Genomic DNA, 27,856 nt, shown 5'->3' on the forward strand with positions numbered 1-27,856 from the left:
GATTCACTGACTGACTGATGGAACTACAGCAAGAGCAGGAAGTGTGCTGAGTTTGAGAGCAGCTCTGCCCTCCTCCCTTTACAGACAACTGCAAGGGCGGCGTCTCAAAAACGCACTGAGCTGCCTAGGTAGACTGCACTTTTTAGAACGCATGAATGGGCATGCGCTGCGATGACTTGGACATCTAGGTAGACAGCTGGATTAGTTTTGAAGCACATTCGCCGTTTTAGAAAGACAGTTTAATACTTTTTTATGTAGCCCAAAGGAATTTTCTTTCTTTCCCGTGTTTTTCGTTCCTATTTCTGAGAAATTGTGTAATTGTGAAAATAAAAGCAGTAGACTGACAATGATTGTTGTTTTGGTCTTTAAAATAGACACATGATGTGGGGCCTCTTATGAAACAATAAATCGTATGTAAAAGTGCTGATCCTGTAAGAAAAACACCATCAAAAATTGTAATATTTTAACAATTTAAATTAACAGTAAATATAAAATTAAATATAATAAATGTTTGTTTGTTTGATTGATTGATTTATAAAGCACATTTAAAAACAACAGATGTTGACCAAAGTGCTTTACAAAACAACCAACAAACAAAATCTATATTTCTATATTTATAATTATAATCAGGGCGTCACGGAGGCGCAGTGGGTATAGCACGATTGCCTATCAGCAAGAAGACTGCTGGTTCGAGTCCCGGCTGGTTCAGTTAGCATTCATGTGTCAAGTTTGCATGTTCTCCCTGTGTTGGCGTGGGTTTCCCCCACAGTCTGAAGAAATGTGGTATAGGTGAATTGAAAAAGCTAAATTGGCTGTATAAGTGTGTGAATGCACGAGTGTATGGGTGTTTTCCAGGGTTAGGTGGTGGCTGAAAGGGCATCCGCTGTGTATAACATATATGCTAGATAAGTTGGCATTCCACTGTATCCACTGTGGCGACCCCAGATTAATAAAGGGGACTAAGCCGAAAAGAAAATGAATGAATTAATTAGTCAAAAGCAAGAAACAGAAGGTGATTTTTAAAATGAGACTTAAAAGCGCCCAAGGAAGAGCATGAACTGATATGTAAAGGTAGACCATTCCACAGACGAGGGGCAGTGACAGAAAAAGCCCTGCCACCTCTTTTTTTGAACATTTACATTTTGAAGCAGCTGCAGGCCGGCGTACAATTCAAGTAGGCAAAACTCCTAAATACAAGAGTTGCAATAGTCCAGTCTGGAACTAATAAAAAAGTTGATAATCATTTCCAACTCCTTAAAAGACAGAAAAGGCTTCAGTTAAGCAATGCTCTATAATTGATAGAAACCACTTTTGACAATTTGCTCGAGTAATATTCAGGGGCGGATTTTGTGATTTGGGGGCCCTAACAGGGGCATTGCTGGACATAAAGCTCTAATGGGGCACAGCACCCCCTTCAAATATATATATATATATATATATATATATATATATATATATATATATATATATATATATATATATATATATATATATACATATACTGATGATCACAGAGTGCTGAACAGATCTTTTAATCCCAGTTAATTTGCGCACATATTGTCTTGTGGGTATGATTATGCACGTTACTATGGAGATAAGTTAATATGCGGCTGTCAATCAAATCAGTGTGCAGGGAAACTGCACTCCAACATCACGTTGCGGTGGGCCTCAAAATGGGAGGGAATTGGGTCCTATTTTAACATCAGGAAATTTATAAGAGACTTATTGCGTTTCTATACTCCAATTCGACAGCGAACACACTATACCTACATACAGTTCTGTCCAAACAGCTACCAAAAGATGATTTTCATCAGAGGTGCCCGTTAAAAACAACATCAGCACTATTTAATTGACTGTGAACAATGTACTTCAATAGTCATTGGCTCCTAATATGATTCCCTTATAGAGAATGTACAAATTGGAAGGTGAAAAGTCCAAATGTGCGAATATAAAAATCAACTTTACCTCAATCAAAAACAGCACAGTCAACAGCAGATATTTTTTTTTAGCTGTCTACAACTCAACAGTCCTGTTATTGCTAAGCGAGAGCAGTGTGAAAGCCTGTGGAAAGCCGAAAAGCGAGTTGATTCAGTACGACCTCATTTCAGCGCCGCGAGTTGCTGAGAAATGTAAACAGCCAGCATGCATGAGAGACCCCACTGTAAAAGACAGATGAAGTCTACTGGGAGCTGTTGTCTTAGCACTGCTGTCTTGCACATGCTACCAACAGTCTGTCAGGAACAGAAACACACACACACATGTATATATCACTCTTCATATATACGCTTTTATTAGGAGACCCCCAATTAAAGGTGCAAAGGAATAAACTCTGAATCTGATATAATTAACGTGGCCTGATTAGGACACTAATATTTCGTTTCAACATTCAAAGGGCTCTTAATATTTACAGCACTTGGCCCCTGAATAGGAGTCGATTCAAATCTCTGAATATTAGACTTTAAATAACAGCGAATAATCTTATAGAAGAATAAACTTATACAAGGTGCAAATCAAGTAACAGCTTGTTACTTTCTGAATAATACATCATCTGTACATCACAGTTATGTTCGGTGACAAACAATCGGTCGAGTTATAAATACACAATCGAACAAAATGCATGGAGAAAACTTAGTTACAGCATTTTCGTTAGCCTGTGCTGGATCGACACCCCTTTAGATGTACGACAACAACAAAAAGAAAATAAAAAATGCATCTCCTTATTTACAGTTGCGATTCTCTTCACAGCTCAATTCCCAAAGGTAAAACACTGCAAGAGAGTGACACGAACAACACAACGTGACCGTCGACAGCTGGTCACTTCTGCTGCCGCTCGCTCACTCACTCGCAGTGCTTATGTTGTGTAACGTACCACATCAAGTACTTTCTTTCACTCTAAACCAATGTTTATAAATAAAATATAATAAAAAAAAAAACAACATCAACAGCAGATTTAACGACCTCCGAATGGCTCAGCAGTGATTCTGTTAGTAAAATTGATAATTTCATTAGCTATTATACATGAACAAGCTGACTAAGAGAATAAATATATTGTTGATTTGTGAATTATTGTAATATTTGCTTGACCTGTAGGATCATTTGAGTGTCCTCTATATAGTAGCTATCCCAAACGCATTTGAGTAAACATTTATACATACAGTACCTGACAAAAGTCTTGTGAGAGCAAGAAATAATAACTTGACTTCTAGTTGATCATTTGGAAAAGCGGCAGAAGGTCAATTTTTTTCGATGAATCATCTGTTGAACTGCATCTCAATCATCACAAATACTGGAGAAGACCTATTGGAACCTGCATGGACCCAAGATTCTCACAGAAATCAGTCAAGTTTGGTGAAGGAAAAGTCATGGTTTGGGGTTACATTCAGTATGGGGGTGTTTGAGATATCTGCAGAGCGGATGGCAACATCAACAGCCTGAGGTCTTTGCCTTTCATATAAGCCACTTCTGATACCAAATGATCAACTAGAAGTCAAGTTATTATTTGTTGTTCCTAAAACTTGGATAGTTGACAAGACTTTTGTGAGGTAGCATTTATACATTCCATCCATGGTCTGTTGAAATTCTTGTTGACTGGCTGAAAGATGTGCAATAAAATCTAATGTCACAGGTAGCTCCAGTCAGCTTTGATCACAGTTCAAGATAAATGTGCTGTCCTCATACATAAGTAGTAACTATTGTCACTCAGTGACAGTTGCCGGAATCTCCATTCATTTTTGTAATCTCGTGGACACCAACAACTTCCCCAGAAGCTGATGAGGAATAACCAACTCTCAAATATGCTCAAAATATTTGCAAAGAGGTAGCTAACACATGTTACTATGAGCTGTTATTAGATATGCCTGTGTCATATGCACACATACAATCCCTCTCTCTTCTGCACAGGCTCTGTATACCTGTGACTGCTGATTCAAAGCGGAAACTAGGAGATCTAACATGTCACAACTGATGACAATTCTGTCAAATATTGCACTGCAATGAGCAAAACTAGTTTAAATTTGTCTAGAACTTAGCAAATAACTAAGGAATAAGCGGGATAAGCAATGGCGATTCACGTCAGGTAGTTTTTTGCCTCCGCATCATGCATTTAAATGCACGAAACATTGTTTATCACACATAAAGTCATATACAGTATATATAGTAGAAGTCAGAATTATTAGCCTCCCTTTGAATTTATTTACTTTTTAAAAATATTTTCCAAATGATGTTTAACAGAGCAAGGAAATTTTCACAGTGTGTCTGATAATATTTTTTTCTTCTGGAGAAAGTCTTATTTGTTTTATTTCTGCTAGAATAAAAGCAGTTTTTAGTTTTTTAAAAAACATTTTAAGGTCAAAATGATTAGCCCCGTTGAGCTATATTTTTTTCTTGATAGTCGACAGAACAAACCATCGTCATACAATAACTTGCCTGATTACCCTGACCTGCCTAGTTCACCTAATTAACTTATTTAAGGCTTTAAATGTCACTTTAAGCTGTCTTGAAAAATATCTAGTGAAATATGATGTGCTGTCATCATGACAAATGGTAAAGATAAAATAAATCAGTTATTAGAAAAGAGTTATTAAAACTATTATGTTTGGAAATGTGTTGAAATAAATCTTTTTTTTCCCGTTAAACAGGGAGCTAATAGTTCTGACTATATATAATACATAGTGTACAAGTTGATGATTTGATTGATTTTATACTTCACATTTTGAATAGGACAAAAAAAGCTACAACCAAAACCAAAAAATTTTCAAGAATTTCAGTATTTCTCAGTATTTTGTCTGTTTTTTTTCTTAAAATATCAGAATGTTCTTAAATCATTATGCTTATATTTATATGTATTGCATCATATTGGGAAAAAAAAGATAAATCAATCTGTGATTGAAGTAAGAAACACTTAATACAAAGCGAAAACAAGATTTTTTTTCTGGCCCATGCATAAAGCACCTTCCTCCCATTTTTTTGTTTTCCTTTTTAGCATAAACTCACTTTATTTTCATGTATTTTTTTCAGAAACAAGACTAATTTACCCAAAAAGGAAACATTTTTCATGATTTACTCATCCCTGACTTGTTCCAAACCTGTTAGAGTTTCTTTCTTTTGTTGAACACAAAATAAGATATTATGGAAAATGTTGGAGGGAAGCAGCCATTGACTTCCATCCTATGCTTTGTTTCCACCATGGATGTCATTTGCTGCTTTTTTAGCCATTATTCAGAACTTGTTTGATGTTGAACAGATAAAAAGAAATTCAAACTGGTTTACAACAAATAGAGGATGAGTTTAGAACCACTTGATTGTAAATAAATAATGAATACATTTGTATTCAATCCCTTTAGGGGCCAGAATTCTGAAGTAATCCATCGGATGTGGATAGATTTATGAGAGAACTAAAAAACATAAGCGCGGTTAATTTTCATCCTAATGTCACCTAAATCAGTGTAAATTAGGTTTTAATCAAGCAAAATGTGTGCATGTGTAATCTAACACCAGCAGTAATAGTGGAAAACAAGACAAAAACTACAAAATAAGACAATAATTTCTACAGTTTATCAGTGCACTTGTCCCATAACTGAACAGTTGAGTCCCATTGGGACGTCCTGTTTTGGTAGCTGAATGGTGGAGGGCTTGCCTTTACTGCAGTGGTCCTGTAATGCCCCATCATGTCTGATGTTAGTGATATACTGTTCCCCACACCTCTTGAATCTTCTTGCACCATTTGTCTGCGTTCCCACTGGGATCCATTAGATAATATGTCCTGTTTGGCTGCATTCAAAGAAATCAAAGAAAGAAGTTAGCAAAGCCTCTGTGTTGTTATTATCTATTCTTTTTGTTGTAGTAAAAAAAAAAAGTTGGCTACATAGTAATTATTAGGCTTTTCACACTTTACAAAGTTAACGATGGGTCATTTGAAACCTCAGGTAAACAAAATCCTGAGATCCTGTTTCATGGTTTTCCTACTCAAAACTACCAGTTAATCTGGATTTTCCACACGGATTGACACAATATGATATAAACACTGGGTTAACGTCATTGTTTGAATATCTGCAGTGTCATTGTTTGCTTTTAGGATTCCAAAAGATATATGCTTAAAGTGCTAATCAATAACTGGGTTTCCATCAGTGTGTTAATGCACATTTTGAAGTACTGCAGAGAAGAGAAATGAGAGATGGAAATGCCAAAATCAGAATAAAAGATCTCTTCATTTGCAATAATATTAATAATAATAATAATAATAATAATAATAATAATAATAATAATAATAATAATGCTCCCTTGAAGTGTTCATTCAATAACTTTCCTTCGGCTAAGTATGGAAAGCATCGTCAATGCACCATGATGCACAGAGATTTCGAATTGAACTGAATCGATGATATCATGATAATCATAACCAAACCAAACCAAACCATGAGATCAGTGTAGGTTCACACCTCTAATATTTACCCTTGAGGTATTAATATGGAACTTTTAGGTACAAATTTGTACCTTTCGAAAAGGTAGCACCCCAGGGACAGCTCGCTTGCCTTTATTTCTGAGAGTATACTGAGAGAAGAGCGTTTCTACAGGTGGTTTGTCAGGCCCACTCACCTGTGTGAAGCCCAATTAAAGACAAAATGATGCAAAAAGGTGTATGGTGACAGGCTCATATTTCCTACAAAAACCTACCAGCATCACTCAAATGAGAAGACATTAATACACTGTGAATTGGTATAAAGGAGACAGTTTTGAACATTGGCTGTTTATGTACTCACTGAATTTTAGATCATACTTAACTAAAACAAAGTTAAAGATTGTAGCTTTAAATATAGCTTAATTTGATTACAAGAGTATTGTTTACTGTTCTTGCCATATTCCTTGTTTATTACAAAACCAACTTCCTCCAAGCATACAAAATCTGTGGAAACCCAGATCCAGTTTGATGCATTTATCAAATATTATTTACCATGAAAATTGATTTAAAACCATGACTAAACTGCTAGAGAAGATGAGTGTTACACAAATAATATGCAATGAGGAAACTATAAGTATATCAGTATTTTACCGTGTGGACAAAAAACGTCTTGAAATTCTTGGCCTCAGGACGCAATTCTGGAGACCACGGAATTTCCCCCTTTAGTACTTTATTAACAGGATCCACATAATACAGATGCGGTCCTTCAGTTAGTAAAAGCTGACGGCGTCGAGCAAACAGCCCCTGTGACAACAACAAACAAGAAAAAAGCTGTTATTACCAACTGCAGTCAAAAGAGGGCGCTATTTATTTACTCACTCGACTCTTTAAAGAAATCAAGCAGTCATGCACCTGTTTTTGACTCTAGATATGAGAGACAAAGAAAAAAAAAACGTTACCTTTCTTTTGTCAACTGGTCCCATTTTATATATCAAGTTATTTTCGACAAACTGGTGCCTTGAAGACAGAAAAAAAAGACATGTTAATGAATAACAAGCCAGCAGTTAGTGGCACTTGTGTTGTTGACCGATTGAAAACAGAACTATAATGATCAAGAGTTCCTTTTACAACATGCTATAAAAAGCTAACAGGAAATGTGAGAGATAAAGAGATCATTATTAGCACATACGCGCATGCACGCGCCCCATTACTGTGTACAATAACAAAATGTGCTGTCACTACAAGATGACCCTGCTGAAGAAAAACATACAAACAATAGAAACCATCATATATTTATATAGGTTATGATGGAGGTATATTGGTCTATACTGAAAATATTTTGCACTTTATTGGTGTCATTAAAGAAATATTTCAGCCAAACATTTCATTTTCTCTTTATAACACAAAAGATGTTTTGAAGAATGCTGGAAACTGAAGCAACTGAAATCCATAGTAAGATTAAGAAAAATAAATATTATTGAAGTCAAATGCCACTGGTTTCCAAATTTGTTTTTGTGTTTAACAAAAAAAAAAAAAAAAAAAACTCAGTAAGTAAAAAATGACAGAATTTCATTTTTTCGGGGGGTGAACTATCAATTTTTAACCAATAAATATGACTCAAGACAAAAAATAAAACATTATAATGAGTAATGTGTTCAAGTTTGAAGGTTTGTAAGGTTTCCAATGGTATTTGTAGTGAAAATCATAAGAAGTTCTATGATGGTCTGTTGTTTTAGCAGAGGACTGTTTAATATTAAACCAGAATGAATAAAAACAAATTTGTGAATGAAGCTGATAACACACCAGGGGTTGCCGCTTGTTTGCTTTTGCAGGAGTAGTCGTTTCTCCTCGCTGGAGAACTGCAGGTCCAGCTCAAAGGAGTTGCTGTCCAGGTCGTGGATGTACTGCTCGATGTTGCTGCAGGGTCTGGGTGGGACGATCTGCGCTGAGCTGGAGGGAACCACCTGCAGGCTGCTGAACTGACTGAGGAGATCTTCATACTGTGGGAATGAAACAAGCAATTGAGTAATGCACAGTAACAAAACCCTGAAAGCCGGTTCACAATTTTTATTCATAAATAGGAGAAAGGGCTTTTAAATAGATCTCCTCACCATCACTAGCACACAGTAGGCTGATAGTTGGAGAGGTGTAAGTTCTAGTAAGATCATTGATTAATTGTGAGACTAATTATGTGTGCTGTTTTAATAAGTTTAATAGGTCTGTTTTAATAAGTTTTTTTTTAACATTGTGTGTATCTTGCAAATGAAACAAACAAAACAAAGTGACAAAAAAACACAACAAAAGCAAACACGGCTGCATCAAAAATAAACAAATCAAAACTATAACAAACACAACAGTAAACTAACAAACAAAAAGGTAAACAAAAAACACAAAAGCAAAAAAAAAATTATAAAAAAAGCAAACACGGATGCATAAAAATAAACAAAACTGTAACAAACACAACAGTAAACTAACAAGTAAAGTTAAACAAAAGCAAACACAGCTGCAATAAAAATAAACAAGACAAAACTATAACAAACACAATAGTAAACTAATAAACAAAAGGTTAAACAAAAATAACCACCAATCTAAAAAACACAAAAGCAAACACAGCTGCAACAAAAACAAACAGGACAAAACAATAATAAACACAATAAACTAAAGATTTAAAACTACAACTAAATAAAAAACACAACTAAAGCAAACACAGCTGCATCAAAAATAAACAAAACTATAACAAACACTACAGTGAACTAACAAACAAAAGGTTAAACAAAGAACGCAACAAAAGCAAACACAGCTGCAACACAAATAAACAAGACAACAAACACAGCAGTAAACTAATAAGCAAAAGATTAAACAAAAAACAACAAACTAAAAAAACACAACAAAAGCAAACACAGCTGCATCAATAATCTACAAAACAAAACTATAACAAACCCAACAGTAAACAAACAAACAAAAGATTAAACAAAAAACAACAAAAGCAATAAGCAAACACAGCTGCAACAACAATAAACAAAACAAAATTATAACAAACACAACAGTTAACTAACAAGCCAACTATTTAACAAAATCACAACTAAAGAAAACACATCTAAATAAAAAAAACACAACTGCATGAATAAATCAACAAACAAAAACACAACAAACACCTCAGCAAACTGACAAATGAAACCTTAAACAACGTAAGTTCTAGTAAGATCGCTGATTAATCGTAAGACTAGCTGTGTGCTAATAGTAAATAGTTATTTTTTAATAATCTTGTATTTTGTGAATGAAACAAAAAACTAAAATGATCAATAAAACACTAAACAACAAATAAAATAGAAAAAAATAAACATCTTGTATCTTGCAAAAAAAATCAAACACAAAAAACTGATAAAAACACTCAAAAACAAATAAAATTGAAAAAAATAAGTATCTTATATCTTGCAAATAAAACAATACACAAAACAAACTGATAAATAAAACAGTAAACAACAAATTAAAAAGAAAAAAACAACAAAAAAATAAAAACAAAAAGCAACAAACATTAAGGCAAAAAACTAAAGGCACCAAAAATAAAGCAAACAACTTCGTCAAAAATAAACAAACAAAACTATAGAAAACACAACAGTAAACTAACAAACAGAAGGTTAAAAGCAAAGCAAAAACAAAACATGCAAAAAAAAAAACATAACACAAAAAGAAAATTGCAACAAACACCACAGCAAAAAATGTAACAAAACAAAAACAAAACAAGATTTTTTTTAAAGATGCAGCAAAAAAACTGCAAAAATACAAAACAATAGTAAAAACACAACACACAAAATAAACAAATAAACAAAATCATACAACCAAAAATAAAAACATTCAAAATAGAAAAAGCAAAAATGCACACAAACCGCTAAATAAAATGCAATAAAATAAAATAAAATGCAATAAAATAAATTAAATAAGCATTTCAAAATGATAATAAAAAAAAAAATCAACCAGATACATAATGCTAAATATTTAAATTTTAGCACAGTTTGGGAATAACGGGTCTGATAAATTGAACTAACATTGCCATAGTAGTCTTCATCATCCTCAGCCATGGCTGGCAGGTAAGGGGTCAGTTTGGGTGGAGTCTGAAGCGGCAGGTTCTCCCATGAGACAGTCTCAAAGAACATGTGGCCTTTCAGCGGACCGAACCCTCCCATTTCCTCACATCCCAGCCGCTTTCTAGGGTCCAAAGACTGAAAGACACAGGAAAAAACAATGAATCTCCTTCAACACCACCATGCAAAACAAACCGAAAGCATGTATCATGAAAACAAACATGATTACCAACAGACGCTGGACCAGATCTTTAGCTTTTGGGAAGAACTTCTCAGGGAATTCATATTCCAGCTTTATTATCTTCTGGAAAATCAAGTACTCGTTCCTATTAAAAGATAAAAGTAAATGACTAACAGTAGTGAATCAATACCAGCTTTCACTGTTTTTACACAGCTCGAGACAAACAACGGGTGAAATTTAGTCACGTGGCGGAGTGTTTTGTTTTCAACGGTCGTCCAGGCCAGTATATTGGTTGTAATGTAACTAAAAACGACAGGCGGGTCATGTGACCCGGTGGTTGGGGTTTCCTCAGAAGCCCTCTGTACTGTCTACACAAACAAGTCATAAACACCAAAGCCAACACTTCCTGTTATTTCACACCATGTTTTCAAAAACTGCAATTACAACCAGTGATCAACCACCAGCTCTTCAGCTACAGTGCAGAATGCCATCGTGACATATTTCACAATGTTTGATTGAACCAAAACCCAAGTGATCAGTAACTCACCCAGCTCTAAACGGAGGTAATCCAGCAACCAGCTGGTAGATTATGCAACCCATTGCCCACAGATCTGAACTAAAAGAGAAACAGCCATAAAAAAAAGAATGCATTTAATTTCAATCCGTCCCAAACTGCTAATATTTAACTGTAAACATTAGAAACCTTTTGCAGGCGGATTTTTCAGTCAGCAGCTCTGGAGAAACATACTGTGCGGTGCCAACGAAAGAATTGGCTCTAGCTGTAAAAACAAACGTAGACATGACATATCATACGAAGACGCAGACAAATAAAAATCAAAAAATGATAGGCTGGCCCATATTTATAGTGTTCAAGAAGTGCTGTCAGTGTATCTATAGATAACAAACATGTCATGCCTGACCTACAAGGGGGTTGATGGAAAAAAAAAGAAAACAACTAGAGCAAAGAAATTCTATGAAATAATCAGTAAGCGTGCATTACTTTGAGCGCTGTCCGATGAAAGCTGTTTCGCTGTCCCGAAATCCGTAATCTGAATGTGCATGTCTTCGCAGAGCAAAATATTCTCTGGCTTGAGGTCCCTAAAATATATTGATATATATATATACAGCATATTAAAAAAATGGCAACACTTAAATCGAAGTACCAATTCTCACTATTAACTACTGTTTCACTATTATTAAGATATTGCTTGTTTATTTGTACTGTAGGACTTTCCAGTATTGTTTGCATATGTATACTATTAAAGATAGATGTTATTATGCTTCAGGGTATTTGAAGAACAAATAAAAGTATGCATATTTGCCATGTTAGTTTAAATGCAGGCACATTTATGTTGTTTTTTTCATATACAGCTGAAGTAAGAATTATGAGCCCCCCTTTGATTTTTTTTTTCTTTCTTTTTTTAAACATTTCCCACATGATGTTTAACAGAGCTGGGAAATGTTCACAGTATGTCTGATAATATTTTTCCCTCTGGAGAAAGTCTTATTTGTTTTATTTCGGCTAGAATAAAAGCAGTTATTTTTTTAAAAACAATTTTAAGGTTATAAGGTTAAGGTAATAAGTTTATTATTTAAGATTATTAGCCCCTTTAAGCTTTTTTTTTTTCCAGATAGTCTACAGAACAAACCATCGTTATACAATGACTTGACTAATTACCCTAACTTGCCAAGTTAATTAACCTAGTGAAGCCTTTAAATGTCACTTAAAGCTGTAGCCGGCCTGAATTATTAGCCCCCGTTTATTTTTTTCTTCAATTTCTGTTTAACGGAGAGAAGATTTTTCAACACATTTCTAAACATAATAGTTTTAATAACTCATCTCTAATAACTAATTTATTTTATCTTTGCCATGATGACAGTAAACAATATTTGACTAGATATTTTTTCAAGACACTTCTATACAGCTTAACTGGGTTATTTAAGTCAACTAGGCAGGTTAGGGTAATAATTAAGCAAGTTATTGTATGATGATGGTTTGTTCAGTAGACTTTCGAAAAAATAAATAGCTTAAAGGGGCTATTAATTTTGACCTTTTGACCGTTTTTTTTTTTTTTTTCTAGCCGAAATAAAACAAATAAAACTTTCTCTGGAAGAAAAAATATTATCGGACATGCTGTGAAAATTTCCTTGCCCTGTTAAACATCATGTGGGAAATATTTAAAAATGAAAAAAAAACAAAACAAATTTTTATATAAAAATTTTAAAATAAATAGAGATGTCAAACCAAAGAACAAAAAACTGTGCAGGTCATGTGCTTCAAAGAGGGCTTTAGTCAAATGATCTTGAATGAGTTCCTTCAACTAAATAAAGTTTAACGTAATTTTCCATTTAAAATTAGCATATAGCGTCAAACCAGGATTTGAGTGAAAAATTGTATGAAGTACTATGTTTTTAGAAATGTATACTATGGATGAAAAAAATGATTGGCATTTTAATAAAATAGCCATGTGTTATTTATTAATGTTTTTACAATGTTCTTTTTAATTGAAAAGAGCAGTAATTTATTGAACTATCATTGAGACAGACACACCATAGGACAGTTTTAAGACTTGGCCCAAAAAAATTATATATATATATATATATACATACACATACGCACACACACACAGGAAGCTGCTGTATTAATAAATTTTTTGGGCAAAGCCTCAAAACACACCTATGGTGTGTCTATATATATATATATATATATATATATATATATATATATATATATATATATAGACAGACACACCATATATATATATATATATATATATATATATATATATATATATATATATATATATATATATATAAATATATATATATATATATATATATATATATATAAATCATGGGGAGCAGAGAGAAAGTGGAAGGATCTTTGGAGCCATGACTCGGACTCGGGTCTCCGTAAAGCACCTCACTAACCACTAAGCTATTGGCGCCAACAAAACACAGCCATTTTTATAACTAGACGTCCAAGGAAGGTAAGAAATGTTTAATGATTTACTGCATTTTAAATAATGAAAATACTAATTATGTTTATTTTTGGCATGTGTGACAGGGAATATGCAAAGTCACGTCAACAACCCACATATTCAGCATTATATTATTCTACATCCCTAATCCTACCCAATACCTAAACCAAAGTCAGCCCTGGAGGACTGTGTCCTGCAAAGTTTAGTTCCATACCCAATCAGACACACCTGGGCTAGCTACTCTTACTAGGCTTTCTAGAAACAGCGGGTGTGTTGAGGTAAGTTGGAGGTAAAATCTGCAGGACATCGGCCCTCCAGGACCAAGTTTAAACTTTTAATAAGCAGCAAATTAGAAGGGTATTGAAGCAAATGTCACAGTTACTGGTTTGTTAATAGCAAGAATTGTATCTTTAATAAAGTGTGATCAAAAAATAACAAAAAACAAATATTAATTATGCATTAAATATTCCAAGTCATATTATTAGTCGAAAGAGTCATTACCTGTGGATAATCCCCACTGTGTGCAAATACTCGAGTGCACAAACTATCTCAGCAGTGTAGAATCTTGTGCAAGTCTCATCAAATGAGCCGATTTTGCGAATGTATCTAAGCAGTTCTCCATTCTTTGCATAACTGAGGGCAAAATCTGACGGGATTAGAAGTTAAGAACCGTTTAACAACGTAATAATGAGTTTACCAAACACACTTGATTTCCATTTCACAGCTCAACACCACCGTTTTACAGTGAAAAGGATACATAACTTCTGCGAATCTTGAAATGTGAAGAAGAGCTTTACAAAAAAGGGATGATCTATGCATGATAATATATCCTTCTCTCTGATCACATAGTGTGCTTTATTCTCTTTTCTGATGTGATTCTTCTCGAGAATCTTCACTGAAAAACACATTTTAAATGACACCAGTTAGTTTAATAATATAATATAATATAATATAATATAATATAATATAATATAATATAATATAATATAATATAATATAATATAATATAATATAATATAATATAATATAATATAATATAATACATACTTGCATATTCTTTTCCGGTGGCCAGCTCTTTTGCAAGCACGACCTGCAAACAACATAAACACACTGCTAGTCAACTACCAAAAATGTCTATCTACTATACATTTGTCCACAATCTCTATATATTCTGACTCTAGCTTATTAAACAGTCAATTTTCAATCGTTCTCTTTTTCATTTTTGGCAATGTGCTTTGATATCCAGGCTACTGAACCTGAAATGTGAGTAGCAAACACAACAAATCAATAAAGCCAACACAACTTCTGCTGATCATCTATTAAAAATATATACATTTACAAATACTATATTTAGACCACTAATGATTCAATTGTAAACATTTTATTGCAAAATAATTACCTGGGCTTCTAAAACTGAAAATTCATATCTTTTATTACCAGTTAGACATATACAAAAACTAGTTATTTTAAAAATATTTTATTGCAAGATAATTTGAAATTTGTGTAACTTAAACTTGCAAAAGTTTTAATCAACGAAGTGCCCCCACAAGTCGATTTAATTACTATATAATAGACCATAGTTAATTAAACTTTTATAAATAATTTAAAACCTGGGCTACTGAAACTCAAATGCGCAAATATTCCAACAAATCAATGAAACCAATGTAACAACAGCAAATAAAATTCTAAAACATCTGTCACAATACTATACTATACTATACTATACGGTCACACTTTACAATAAGGTTCATTAGTTAATGTTAATTAATGCATTTACTAACATGAACAAATAATGAACAGCATATCTACTACAGTATTTGTTCATGTTAGTTAACGTTCGTTAAAGAAAATACAGTAGTTCATTATTAGTTCATGTTAACTCATGGTGCATTAACTAATGTTAACAAGCACAGACTTGAATGTTAATAATGCATTAGTAAATGTTCAATTAGGATTAATAAATGCTGTACATGTGTTGTTCATGATTAGTTCATGTTAGTAAATGCATTAACTAATGAACCTTATTGTAAAGTGTTACCTACTATACTATATTATACTATACTATATTATACTATACTATACTATACTATACTATACTATACTATACTATACTATACTATACTATACTATACATTTGTCAAAATATTAGCTATACCACACATATTAATGTTTTTATCGAATTAATTTTTGATACCAAGGCCACTGAAACTTAAAATGTATGAACAAACAAAAGATTTGCCCAAATGCTATATTTAATTCACATATTATTGATTTTTTAACTTTTAATTGCAAGATAATTTGTTAATTAAACTACCAAACATATCTGTTCACTGACTATACTTAATACTATACTATACTATACTATACTATACTATACTATACTATACTGCACATATGTCCAAATACTATATTTAGACCATAAATAATCAGTCACGGATGATTTCATTATATGAATTAAATGCAAGGTCAACACTGCACAACATTTTGAACATGCTCGAAAACTCACAAAAGTTTGCACACACACACCAGAATTGGAAAAAAATGTATGTTTGATATGGGTTTCAGAAGAGGGTGTGGCGAAAGGGCTCGACAGCACCACTTATAAACAATCAACGAAGTGGCCCATGAGACAAATCAATTTCTAGGGCTACTGAAACTTAAAAGTGTTCGTTTAATCCCAACATATCGATGAAACCAAAGTAACAACAGCAAATCAACTACCAGAATGTCACTTTACTATACTGTACTGTACTTTACTACACTATACTATACTGTACTTTACTGTACATCTGTCCAAATATTATATTTAGACCATAAATAATCAATCACAGATGATTTCATTATATTAATTAAATGCGAGGTCCCTTTCATTGCTGCTTGCAGCTTTAATTATTTTTGTTTGTTCTGAAATAAATCAAATTTTGAGAGTCTGAACATGCAAAGAAACTCATAAAAGTTTGCACACACACCAGAAGTGGCAAAAATTTACGTTTGATATGGGGTTCAGAAGTGGGTGTGGCAAACAGGCTCATTATATACTATACTATACTATACTATACTATACTATACTATACTATACTATACTATACTATACTATACTATACATCTGTCTAAATACTATATTTACAGCATAAATAATTAATCATAGATGATTTAATTACATCAATTAAATGCGAGGTCCCTTTCATTGCTGCTTGCAGCATTAATTATTATTATTTTGTTCTGGAAAGAATCACATTTTTGAGAGTCTGAACAAATAAATGAAACCAAACTTACAACAGCAAATCAACTACTAATAATAGCTGTCAGTTTACAATACATCTCTCCATGTATGTTTTTGTTTCATAATATCTGCTACCTGGGCTATTGAAAACAGCAAAATCACCCACCGTTGAAAAGGAGCCCTCTCCTAAAATTTTGCCAAAGCTGAAGTCCTCCTTCTTGAATGATTGCGGAGGCTTGAGAGCAGGCGTGCTGGACTCCCCCCCACGGACCTCCATGCCGAGATGCTGAGGAAGCCTGGAGTTCAGCTGAGTCCTTACCATTGATGAAGAAGCACAGGAACGCAACGCCACGCTAGGCTGGATGAGAGCAGCATCGTACTGAACGAGCAAAACACACACACACACACAAAGCAAACATGACACAGAGTCAGACATGCGGGTGCGTGTGCAATGAGGAACCAAACCACCTTAGAAGCAGTAAAACCAGCAGCTGATAAAGTACAGTAGAGCTTCCGCAGAGGGGAGGGCTGTTTGTGTTCAGCCAGGATTACGAGTACTCAAATTCATTCACTCAGACCTGCCTTTGTTTACGCTGCAGAGAGCGCAAAATATTTACCCTGTCGAAGTGACAAAAACATCTTTTTTTTTTTCTTTTTGTGCACAACAGTTTCAGTTAAGTGTAACCACAATTCTGAAGCTAACCACATGTACAGTAGCTGAATGAAAATGTTGAGGTGAGGGACTGTTTAAAGGTGCACCACTTGTTAAAATACTTGAATAAAGATGAATTGAAAGTTATATTCAGAATTGAGATTTGTTATACAGTGCTCAGCATATACGAGTACACCGCTCACAAATATGTCTTTTAAATTCACATTTTTAATAGGAAGATATACAATATTATATCTCTGTATATACATTAGTCAGTACTGGAGCCAAATCTGGAGCTTATCTAGCAAAATAACTTACAATAACGGTCCAAAAAATAGTACAGCCAAATTTATATATTATAGAAAAATATTAAATACAAATTTTAAAAAGAGGAAATATCAAGAGAATAAAAAAAAAATATTTAAAATTTAGTTGATTTTTTTTTTGCAATATTAAGCATGAATTTAATTATATTATATTTTAATTTCTAAATATGTTCATTAAATATTAAATGAATAATTAATGATTGATAAAATATTATTTTAATAAATATATCCGTTTTATACATCTGTTTTGTTTAAATGCCCCAAAAATGCATTGTCAATTTCACAGAAAAATAGAGAAAAATATATTTTTTTCAAAAAGGGATGTTTCCCAGAGATGGGTTGCAGCTGGAAGGGCATCTGCTGCGTAAAAACTTGCTGGATAAGTTGGCGGTTCATTCCGCTGTGGCGACCCCGGATAAATAAAGGGATTAAGCCGTCAAGAAAATGAATGAATGAATGAAAACTGGGTGTACTCAATTATGCTAAGCACTTTACAGGGTTAATAAGAATAATAAAGGGGTTTTATCACCATCTATGATACAATAAAGAACTTTTAACATCAAACATGTCAATGAACAATAGGTACTTGTTATTAAATGTCCTCCAGATTTTTTAAAATATTTTTTTTTACAAATTAAGTTTCTTTATGCCTTTTTTTCCCTTTGCCCCAATAAAAGTGGTTGCTTAAAAAACACTATTCCCCCTTGATTAAAACAGGGTTTCTTTCAAAATAATTGTTAACCAAAAAAGATTGAATGGAACCTTTTTGTTTAACAACAACAATAACAACAACAAAACCTCAAGAGTGAAAAAAAATAAAAATTAAGGGAATGAAAAATGGCTTATAATAAAATAAAAATACACTTAAAAATTAACAATCACTGTTGCCTCACAGCAAGAAGGTCGGTGTTTCGAGTCAGTGTACTCAATTACGCTAAGCAATTTAAGTAGCCTAGCTGTTTTTTCTGCAACACTATATTACAAAGTATTTTATGTTCAATTCAATTCACACACATTATATATATAGCAGCACACAAAAACACATTATATTATATATAAACAGCACAAAAACATGTCTAATGTGTTAATAAGACCCTAAGTGTCATTTAAAATACAATGTATTTATGTATCACCTGAATGCTGAATTAACAAGCTTTTTAGAACTGAAGGTTTAAAAAACATAATCAAAAGAATCTACGAACTTCTTTGCAATGTATATTACTTCACTTATTATTCCTGTAATTGTTATTAAATTAAAGGAAAATCAATCATTGTGATTCACAATGTATCTTGGCAAAAAAAAAAAAAAAAAAAAAAAAACCTAGAGCAGGTTCACACATTAGTATTACCACAATGTTGACATATTAGGCTGCAAAAATGGTTACCTTAACAGCTACAATACCAAAACATACATTGTTGTATAAATAAATATTCAGAGTAAACAACCGTTTCATACCATTTATTGAAAACCTCTTGACTCAAAGTAGGTTTGTCTTAATAACTTGATATTTAGCATTAAAAAAAAATCTATGTCCTTATGGAGTAACAAAATGGAATATTTTTTATTTATTTATTTTTTTTTTTGGTGGTGGTGGTGGGAAGGGGGTGGTAGCAGTCTATAGAAACTGGTTTATTTAACATGCAACTAATCGCCTCAAGGGGGCAGACATTTCATGATTATTACATGATCAGCAATAGTTTCACTTTTATAATCAACCCAACTATTGGATCCTAAAGATAGATTGCAGCAGAGCCTATATGTCAGATTGGGGTTTTATTTTTATATAATATAATATAATATAATATAATATAATATAATATAATATAATATAATATAATATAATATAATATAATATAATATAATAGAATAGAATAGAATAGAATAGAATAGAATAGAATAGAATAGAATGGCTGTTTTTCCCTACATGACAAATAGCTCACGCCTCAGAGCTTCAGATGACACACTCAATAATCAACTCAGTACTGAATTTAATCCCTTTTTTTGTTACATTTTTGACAGTTTATGCACAGCGCATTTATTTGATGTAATATTCTATAATGTGCATGAATGGAAACAGTGACTGTGTTAACAATTATGACTTCACTAAGAGCTGCCTCGAAAACGAGACTGATTATAATTCAACCATCCAATTAGTTGCAGCATGTTATTTATGTGTGCAGCGAGACTTATGTTGTAAGAATAAACATAGTAAAGATAAAAGGCCACGTCTATATCAGCAGAATGTCTATATCAGTTTTAGGCTTGAAGTCTAAGATAACAACCAAACCCATGCAAATAAACAAAGAGCAGTTTCCCACAGCAGGTTTATCACTCATCATTTGTTTACTATGAGAAATGTGGCAGGGGAAAAAAACTGATTCGACTAGGGTTCTGTTATTAGTGTAAAATCTGGTACTTTCCAGACACCTGTTACTTCAGGCACTTCTCCACTTTGCCAAATTCAACCACAGAAACTAAAAAGGACTGTCCCTCTAGCTTCACCTGACAAAATACATGGTATTGATGCTATTGAAGACAAAAAAATAGAAATCAGATACATACAGTTTAGACATTTTGAAAGTAAGTGCACAAAAACAAAACAAAATGGCACCAGAAAGGGTTTTCTCTCTTTCTTCTTCTTCTAATTATTTTAATTTTTCTGTTATTTTCATATTTTTGAATAACTGAATATGGAACCGGATCTAATAAAACAAGTTCATAAAGTTTAATGGATAATATTTTGATATGATTTGATGTCATTTTTTTTACATTGCTTTATTATTAACAAATTATTTTTAGTAATCAAGTATTAACATGCAACATTATTTCTGTAGCCTTTATGACAAGTTAATAACATAGATAAGAGTGGCATGAACACAATGACAAAAACAACAATAACAATTAAGTGCTGCGCCACACACCCTCACCATCCCCGAGATTAATGCCATCAAAACAGTGCCACGCTGTAATCTGATCGCACAACAGCCAGTTTTCCTGGTAATCGTATCCTAAAGCCAAATTAGAAAGTAAAATTTTAAAAGAGTCAACAAATGCCCTGACGCAGTAGACATGTCATCTTTAACAGCTGGTATAGGTGAAAATAGTGGCACTGTGTGCATGAGGGCAAAGTGTAATGAAGGCTGATTGGACAACAAAATAAACCAAAATGCAAATGAGTTGCCGATCAGAGTCATGAAGTGCCATCACAAAGAATATACGTTCATAAAAGTCTAGGCAAAGTGCATCTGCATTTAAAAACTAAAATCATTATCATAACCAAGCACAGCTAAATTGTGAATAAGCCTATCCAGTAACAACCTATAATGTGTGTACACAATGTCTAGACTGTATGGCAAACCATTTTTACATTAAGCTATCAAACTTACAAGTATTTGTTTTGATGTAACAACTATTTATTTTAGATGCTAGACTAGAGTATATTAAATAAAGTACTAGTACATATCTGTTGGATATTCAATCATTCATTCATTTTCCTTCAGCTTAGTCCAGGGGTGGGCAAACCCGGTCCTGGAGGGCCGGTGTCCTGCATAGTTTATTTCCAACTCTAATTAAAAACACCTGAACATGCCAATCAGTGTCTTCAAGATCACTAGAAATCTATAAGCAGGTGTGTTTGATTAGAGTTGGAGTTAAACTGTGCAGGACACCGGCCCTCCAGGACCGAGTTTGCCCATCCCTAGCTTAGCCACTATTTCAGACGTCGCCACATGTTTTACGCAGCAGATGCCCTTCCAGCGGCAACCGAGTACTGGGGAACACCCATATACACTCATTCACACACGAACTATGGTCAATTTATTTTATTCAATTCAGCTATCTCACATGTCTTTGGACTGTTGGGGAAACCGGCGCACATGGAGGAACCCCATGCAAACCTGGGGAGAACATGCAAACTTGCCAGAGAAATGCCAATTGGTCCAGTCAGGACTCGAACCAGTGACCTTGGTGTGAGGCGACAGTGCTAACCACTGAGCTTTATGCCGCCCTCTGTTGGATAAACTAGTGGCAATTCATTAATTACTAGTAGTGCTCTGCAATATGATGATATATGTCATATGGACCTCCATTAACTAACATTTTATTGTGGTGGATAGGTTTGAGTGCCTGAGTGATCCTGGGAGCTATGTTGTCAGGGGTTACATACCCCTGGTAAGCAGTCCAAAGTGCAGTTTAAAAACCCTTTAGGAAACAAATAAAATCAAGGACTGTGACATTGCCCAGTGTGGTGCAGCCTGAGACTCACCCTAGAGCCTGGGGTTGGGGCTCATATGCGAGTGCCTGGTGGCCAGGTTTTATCCCCCAAAACCCGTTTAACCCAAAGAAGCAACATGGAACCATCTACTTGCAAGCCTGGCATCTGCATGAGGACCCAAAAGGGGCTGGTGCATTGTTGAATCGGGCGGTGGTTGAAGATCAGGATCACGATAACCCAATCCTTGGACACAGAAACTGGCTCTTGGGACATGGAATGTCACCTCACTGAGAGAGAGAAGGAGCCTGATCTTGTGCTGGAGGTTAAGCGGTAGCAACTAGAGACAGTCTGTCCCTCTTTTATGCACAGTTTGTGCTCCTTCTTGAGAAAGGCTGGACTTTCTTTTACTCTGGAGTTGCCACAGTGAGATTTGGCAGGCAAGTGTGGGGTTGCTTGTATCTCCCCCGCTTCATCACCATGTGTTGGAGATTTCCCCAGTGAATAGTGCGAGTGTCACCTCCCTGTGCCTTTAGGTCAGCGATAGCTCTCCCACTGTAGTTTGTGCTTACGGGCCAAATACCAATGCAGAGTACCTGTCCTTCTTTGAGACCTTGAGAGGGAACGCCATTTTACGCCAAAATAAGGCGTGATTGGGAGGAACAACCTCCATGATCTGAATCATGATCTGAGTGATAATAAATCTGAAGGGAATCTGAGGCTGCTGATGGGTACCATCAGACCAAGTGGTTGTGGAAGCAAAAACTGGCCTGGAACGAGCCTGTGGAGACCTTAGAAAGAGACTACCTTTTGCCACAATAAGATTCTGGCAAACCGTCTGAATCCTCAGGAGGGGGAAGCAGTTATACATCAACACTGTTTACAGTGTAAGTGGGGAGCTGTTGACCTCGACTGGAGATGTTGTTGGACGATGAAGGACTACTTTGAGGATCTCCTTAATCTTACTGATACGTCTTCCATTGAGGAAGCAGAGATGGGGGATTCAGCAGTTTGCAACTACACTGAGGTAGTTTGCAAGCTCCACAGTTGCAAAGCAGCGGAGGTGCATGAGATCAACCCTGTGCATCTCAAGTCTGTGAATATTGTGAATCTGTCTTCCCTGAGAGTCCTCTACAACATCCTGCGAATGTTAGGGACAGAACTTCTAAACTGGACAACTGAGGTTATGGTTAAGAAGGGGAACTGGAGTGCGTTCCAACTATAGGGGGAAACACGCTCCTCAGCGCTCCTCAGCCTCTATGGAAAAGTCTACCCCAGAGTACCAGAGAGGATGATCTGGGCAATGGTTGAACATCAGATCGAGGTGCAACAATACAGGTTTTGTCTAGGCCATGGAATACTGGACCAGCTTTATACCCTCACTTGGGTGCTTGAGGGTTGATGGGAGTATGCCCAACCAGTCCACATCTGTAAACTTGGAAAAGACATTTGACCAAGTCCCTCGTAACATTCTACTGAAGATACTCTGAGAATATGGGGTAAGAATTACTGGTCTTTCTGGTCTCTGTATGAACTGAGCATAAGTTTGATTATCATTGCTGACAATAAGTCAGACTTGTTCCAGGTGCATGTTTGACTCCATAAGGGCTGTCCTTTGTTACCAGTTCTATTAATTATTTTTTTATGAGTAGAATTTCTAGACAGCCTAGGGCTGGAGGGGGTCTGGACCAGGGACAACAGGATTTCATTTCTGCTATTTGCAGATGATGTTGTCCTGTTGGCTTCATCGGACCCCCGTAAGAGGAGTTTTCTTTATAGTGTTCTGCAGCAGCATCTTCTAGCCGTGACCGTGAGTCTTAATAAGCAGGCAGGTAATGCGGGAAATTTACTTTTATCTTCTTCTAATGCTGTTGAATATGTACAAAATGTAAGCATGCAAGTTTCATGTTCATTTGTTTATTCATTTTCTTTTCTACTTAGTTTGCATGTTCTCCCAGCGTTCGCATGGGTTTAGTCTGGGTGCTCCGGTTTCCCCCACAGTCTAAAGACATGCAGTATAGGTGAATTGGCTAGGCTAAATTGTCCGTAGTGTATGAGTGTGAATGACAGTGTATGGATGTTTCCCGTTTCCCAAAGATTGGTTGCAGCTGGAAGGGTATCCGCTGTGCAAAACATATGCTGGATAAGTTGGCAGTTCATTCCACTGTGGCGACCCCAGATTAATAAAGAGAGTAAGCCGAAAATGAATGAATGAATGAAGCCTCATTTTGATTGGCTGCCTTGTTTCTGACACTGACATTTTTAAAATTAGTTTTATTCAAGAAAAGGCATTAAATGATGCCCATTGAACTATTTTAGATCAGTGGTTTAGCATGCTTTATGTCATTAACACGAGAAAATATGTTTATTGAGATTGAATTTAAATTCCAAGTGCAACTATTATGAGCAAGACATTTTGATTTAACGATAGCTAGCACTTAAATCCATGTAAGACAATCTAACTAAACTAAATATGATATCAACATGATTAACTTGTTGATTCTCTGTTATATAATGTTTAGTTAGTATTATTATCATCATCAACTTATGTCAATAGAATGCCAAAAAAATAAAAGATAAAAACTTTTTGGTCTTTCTTTAGGATTGTAACTTTCTCATGATGCTGTTATTCACGTTCTTTTTGATTCCCTGTTGTACTGTGCTCAAATAAATTATGAAAAAGTACTACTATAAACAATGTATTTTATAACACCACAAAATAAACAATAGAGCATAACATAAAACTATCGACTTTTTATTTTGTCCAAACAATATACAGCGTCATATTGGACAGCATTGAAATTATATACCAGTAATAAATAGATAGTAGTAGCTATTCACTAGTGCTTATTAATTCACTAGTGCTTATTTATTTAACACTGGGTTTGAAGGCTCTAGTCTTTCATTGAGTGTGTTTGTAGATATGTGATGCGGCATAAATTTCCTGTAATCACATCTGCAGCCACATAAACAACATCCTGATGCAGATGTCAGAACACAGTTTTTGCACAACTAACTTGAGTATTTATTAGCAATTTAGTATTTCCTTTTGGACCTCAAATTTCAGTGAGCAATTTGCAATAATGCACTTCTTAAAATCACTATGATTAAACTAGCATTGTAGATTATTTACACATTTATATATATTTACATATATTTAATCATTCTTAAAATAATGTTTATTCAATTATTATTATTATTATACTTTTATTTCTTTGTATCTATCTATCTATCTATCTATCTATCTATCTATCTATCTATCTATCTATCTATCTATCTATCTATCTATCTATCTATCTATCTATCTATCTATCTATCTATCTATATTACATTGTCAGTTTACAACAGCTTACAAAAGATGATTTTCATCATAGCTGTCTAAAATGTTTCAAATAAAATTAAATGTTTGAAATAAAAATATATGCCAATGTCCACTCTGTCATCTTGTTTTCCACCATCATGTTCAACTTTTAATATTGTTTGAAAGTTAGACATAATATATTAAACCTTGGGTTTTATTTTGAAAATAATAAGCAACGATTGCATATTTTATTGGGAACTAAATGTCTATTATTTCATGATTATAAATAAACTTTTTATATAATATAAAAAGTTGGGTTGGTAAAGAGACACCTTTCTGAAAATATACATTTTATAATCACACAGCAACGAAAATATACTCTACATACATATATATATATATATATATATATATATATATATATATATATATATATATATATATATATATATATATATATATACTACAGTGAACTAGCCCATGACACCATTTGAGGTTTGTTTACTGTTTGTCTGCTTGCAGTCTATTTATAAAAAGTGCAGGAGCTTGACCAACATTAATTTCTTACAGCTTTTGGTCTAATTAATACATCAAAATAGATCAAAAGGTGCCAATTTATGGTAATAAATATGCATGTTTCAGATAAATGCTGTTCTTTAGAGATTATTGCAGCAGATTTCATAAAAATAAAAGGTGACTGTTTTTAAATTGATAAGAATTGTTGTCTGAGCAGCATATCGCCATATGATTTCTGAAGGAGTAATGATGCTAAACATTTTAAATATATTTAAACACCAAAAGGTAATTTTATTTGCAATTTATATTTCACAACATTTTGGTTTTTACCGGATCAAATAAATGCAGCTTTGTTGAGCATAACAGATGATTATATGTAATAATATTACAAGTCTTTCTCAGAGATGGGTTGTGACTGGAAGAGCATCCACTGCGTGAAACATGTGCTGGATAAGTTGGCAGTTCATTCCGCTATTGCGACCCCTGATTAAAGGGACTAAGCCGAAAAGAAAATAAATGAATGTTACAGATCCCATTTTAAACGTTAATGTGTCTCAAAATCTTTAAACATTTGGTCTAATTGCAATTAGACATGTTTGATTTGTTGACCTTTTAAAAACATTTATTTCCTTCACTGAAAATACATGCCATTTCAGCCAGGATCAAATGACCTGAAAATGAAGAATATGTTTACAGGCTAATTTGACTTAATAAGCTATTTGTATGTCATATTTACATTTCTCATCTAACGTTAATATGAGTCCGAATTGTTTGACAAATATCTAATTTGACAATAATGTTTGTGAAGTAAACACGTCTCTCGAATGAGTGCAGTTTCATGAGGTGACTGTACAGACACCTTAAACAAATTAAACAAATCCATCATCTGCTGCGTCACTTCCTCTGCATGTTCGCGAGCACTGCTGTTTGTTTTTAGCCTGTCAGCTGACAAACTGCATGTCAAAACAAAACCCAGACAATTAAATATAATTATTTGTAATTACTGGCATCATTACACGCAATAACAACAAACTACGTTTAAACACATAAAGTGTTTTTTTTTTTTTTTACTATTATTATATAAGTACATCTGAAATCACAAGTCCAAGCTCTTCGTTTTCAAAAGCACCCAAACAAACAAACAAACACTTGATTAAATGACCTAATAACACTGACAGAATAAAACTTACTAAAGTAAAACCCCTCCCGAAACACTAAGCTGCTTAGCCAAGATAGCAAGTGGCTAATTTAAACACTTATAAATAAAGATACGGCTCCAGGACATGACTGAATGCCCTGTTAGTCGGGTCTGATGCTGTGTTCTTCATCATTTATACTCACGGCTGGGCTCTTGGTCTTGGCCATGGAGGTTTTCTGCTAATGTTTCATTACTGAGCTGTAGTGTAGTGGAGGTAGCCGCGGCTCCTGTTTCTCCTGCCAGCTCTGACGTCAGACCACAACAACAGCTCACGCAGTGAAGAATAACAGAGGCTGCAGTGCTCACGGTGGCCAGCAGAGCGCAGCACAACACAGACCATGAACTTGAGACGGTTGCTCAAGCCAAAGAAAAGATGCAGGCCATTAAATAAACCCACTCCATGAAGAGCAGTGCCAAATTCAACAAAAAAATAAATAAATAAAAAATAAAAATAAATAAATAAGTAAATAAATAAATAAAATAATTTATGTCTTGCAGTTAACATCGTTCTTGGTGACAGCAACAGGTAAACAACCAAGCACTGGTGTTGGATCACGGGAAACGTCACCAGTTTAACAGAGGGAGGCAGCAAAGAGTCGTTTTTAAAATGTGTCTCATACATAGACTTTGGCAGGATGGAAACATAAGACGCAGAATCCACAATCAACTCCACAGGTACTGAAGCAGAATCAGTCGTAATAGTAGCACTGTATCTTGTCAGTTAGCACATTTTGCATGTACAAAATCTGTAGCTCAGGCAACTCGAACGTGTTTGTTGAGAGCGACACACT

At 34.3% G+C, this 27,856-nt stretch overlaps 1 protein-coding gene across 2 annotated transcripts; it reads right to left on the bottom strand.

Annotated features, from left to right (window-relative positions):
- Nucleotides 1-2,265: 2,265 nt before the first annotated feature.
- On the bottom strand, nt 2,266-27,323 carry pdpk1a (3-phosphoinositide dependent protein kinase 1a). Of its 2 annotated transcripts, XM_068217664.2 has the most exons (14): nt 27,209-27,323; nt 17,028-17,240; nt 14,686-14,728; nt 14,396-14,533; nt 14,140-14,284; nt 11,658-11,755; nt 11,361-11,436; nt 11,205-11,273; nt 10,706-10,802; nt 10,441-10,614; nt 8,198-8,394; nt 7,354-7,411; nt 7,046-7,198; nt 2,266-5,769 (listed from the first exon to the last, which is right to left on the bottom strand). In XM_068217664.2, the coding sequence occupies exons 1-14, from the start codon at nt 27,230-27,232 to the stop codon at nt 5,677-5,679; spliced, it is 1,578 nt and encodes a 525-aa protein (XP_068073765.1). In that variant the 5' UTR covers nt 27,233-27,323; the 3' UTR covers nt 2,266-5,676.
- Nucleotides 27,324-27,856: the final 533 nt, after the last annotated feature.

This window comes from Danio rerio, chromosome 3, assembly GCF_049306965.1.
Source record: "Danio rerio strain Tuebingen ecotype United States chromosome 3, GRCz12tu, whole genome shotgun sequence".
Lineage (NCBI taxonomy): Eukaryota > Metazoa > Chordata > Actinopteri > Cypriniformes > Danionidae > Danio > Danio rerio.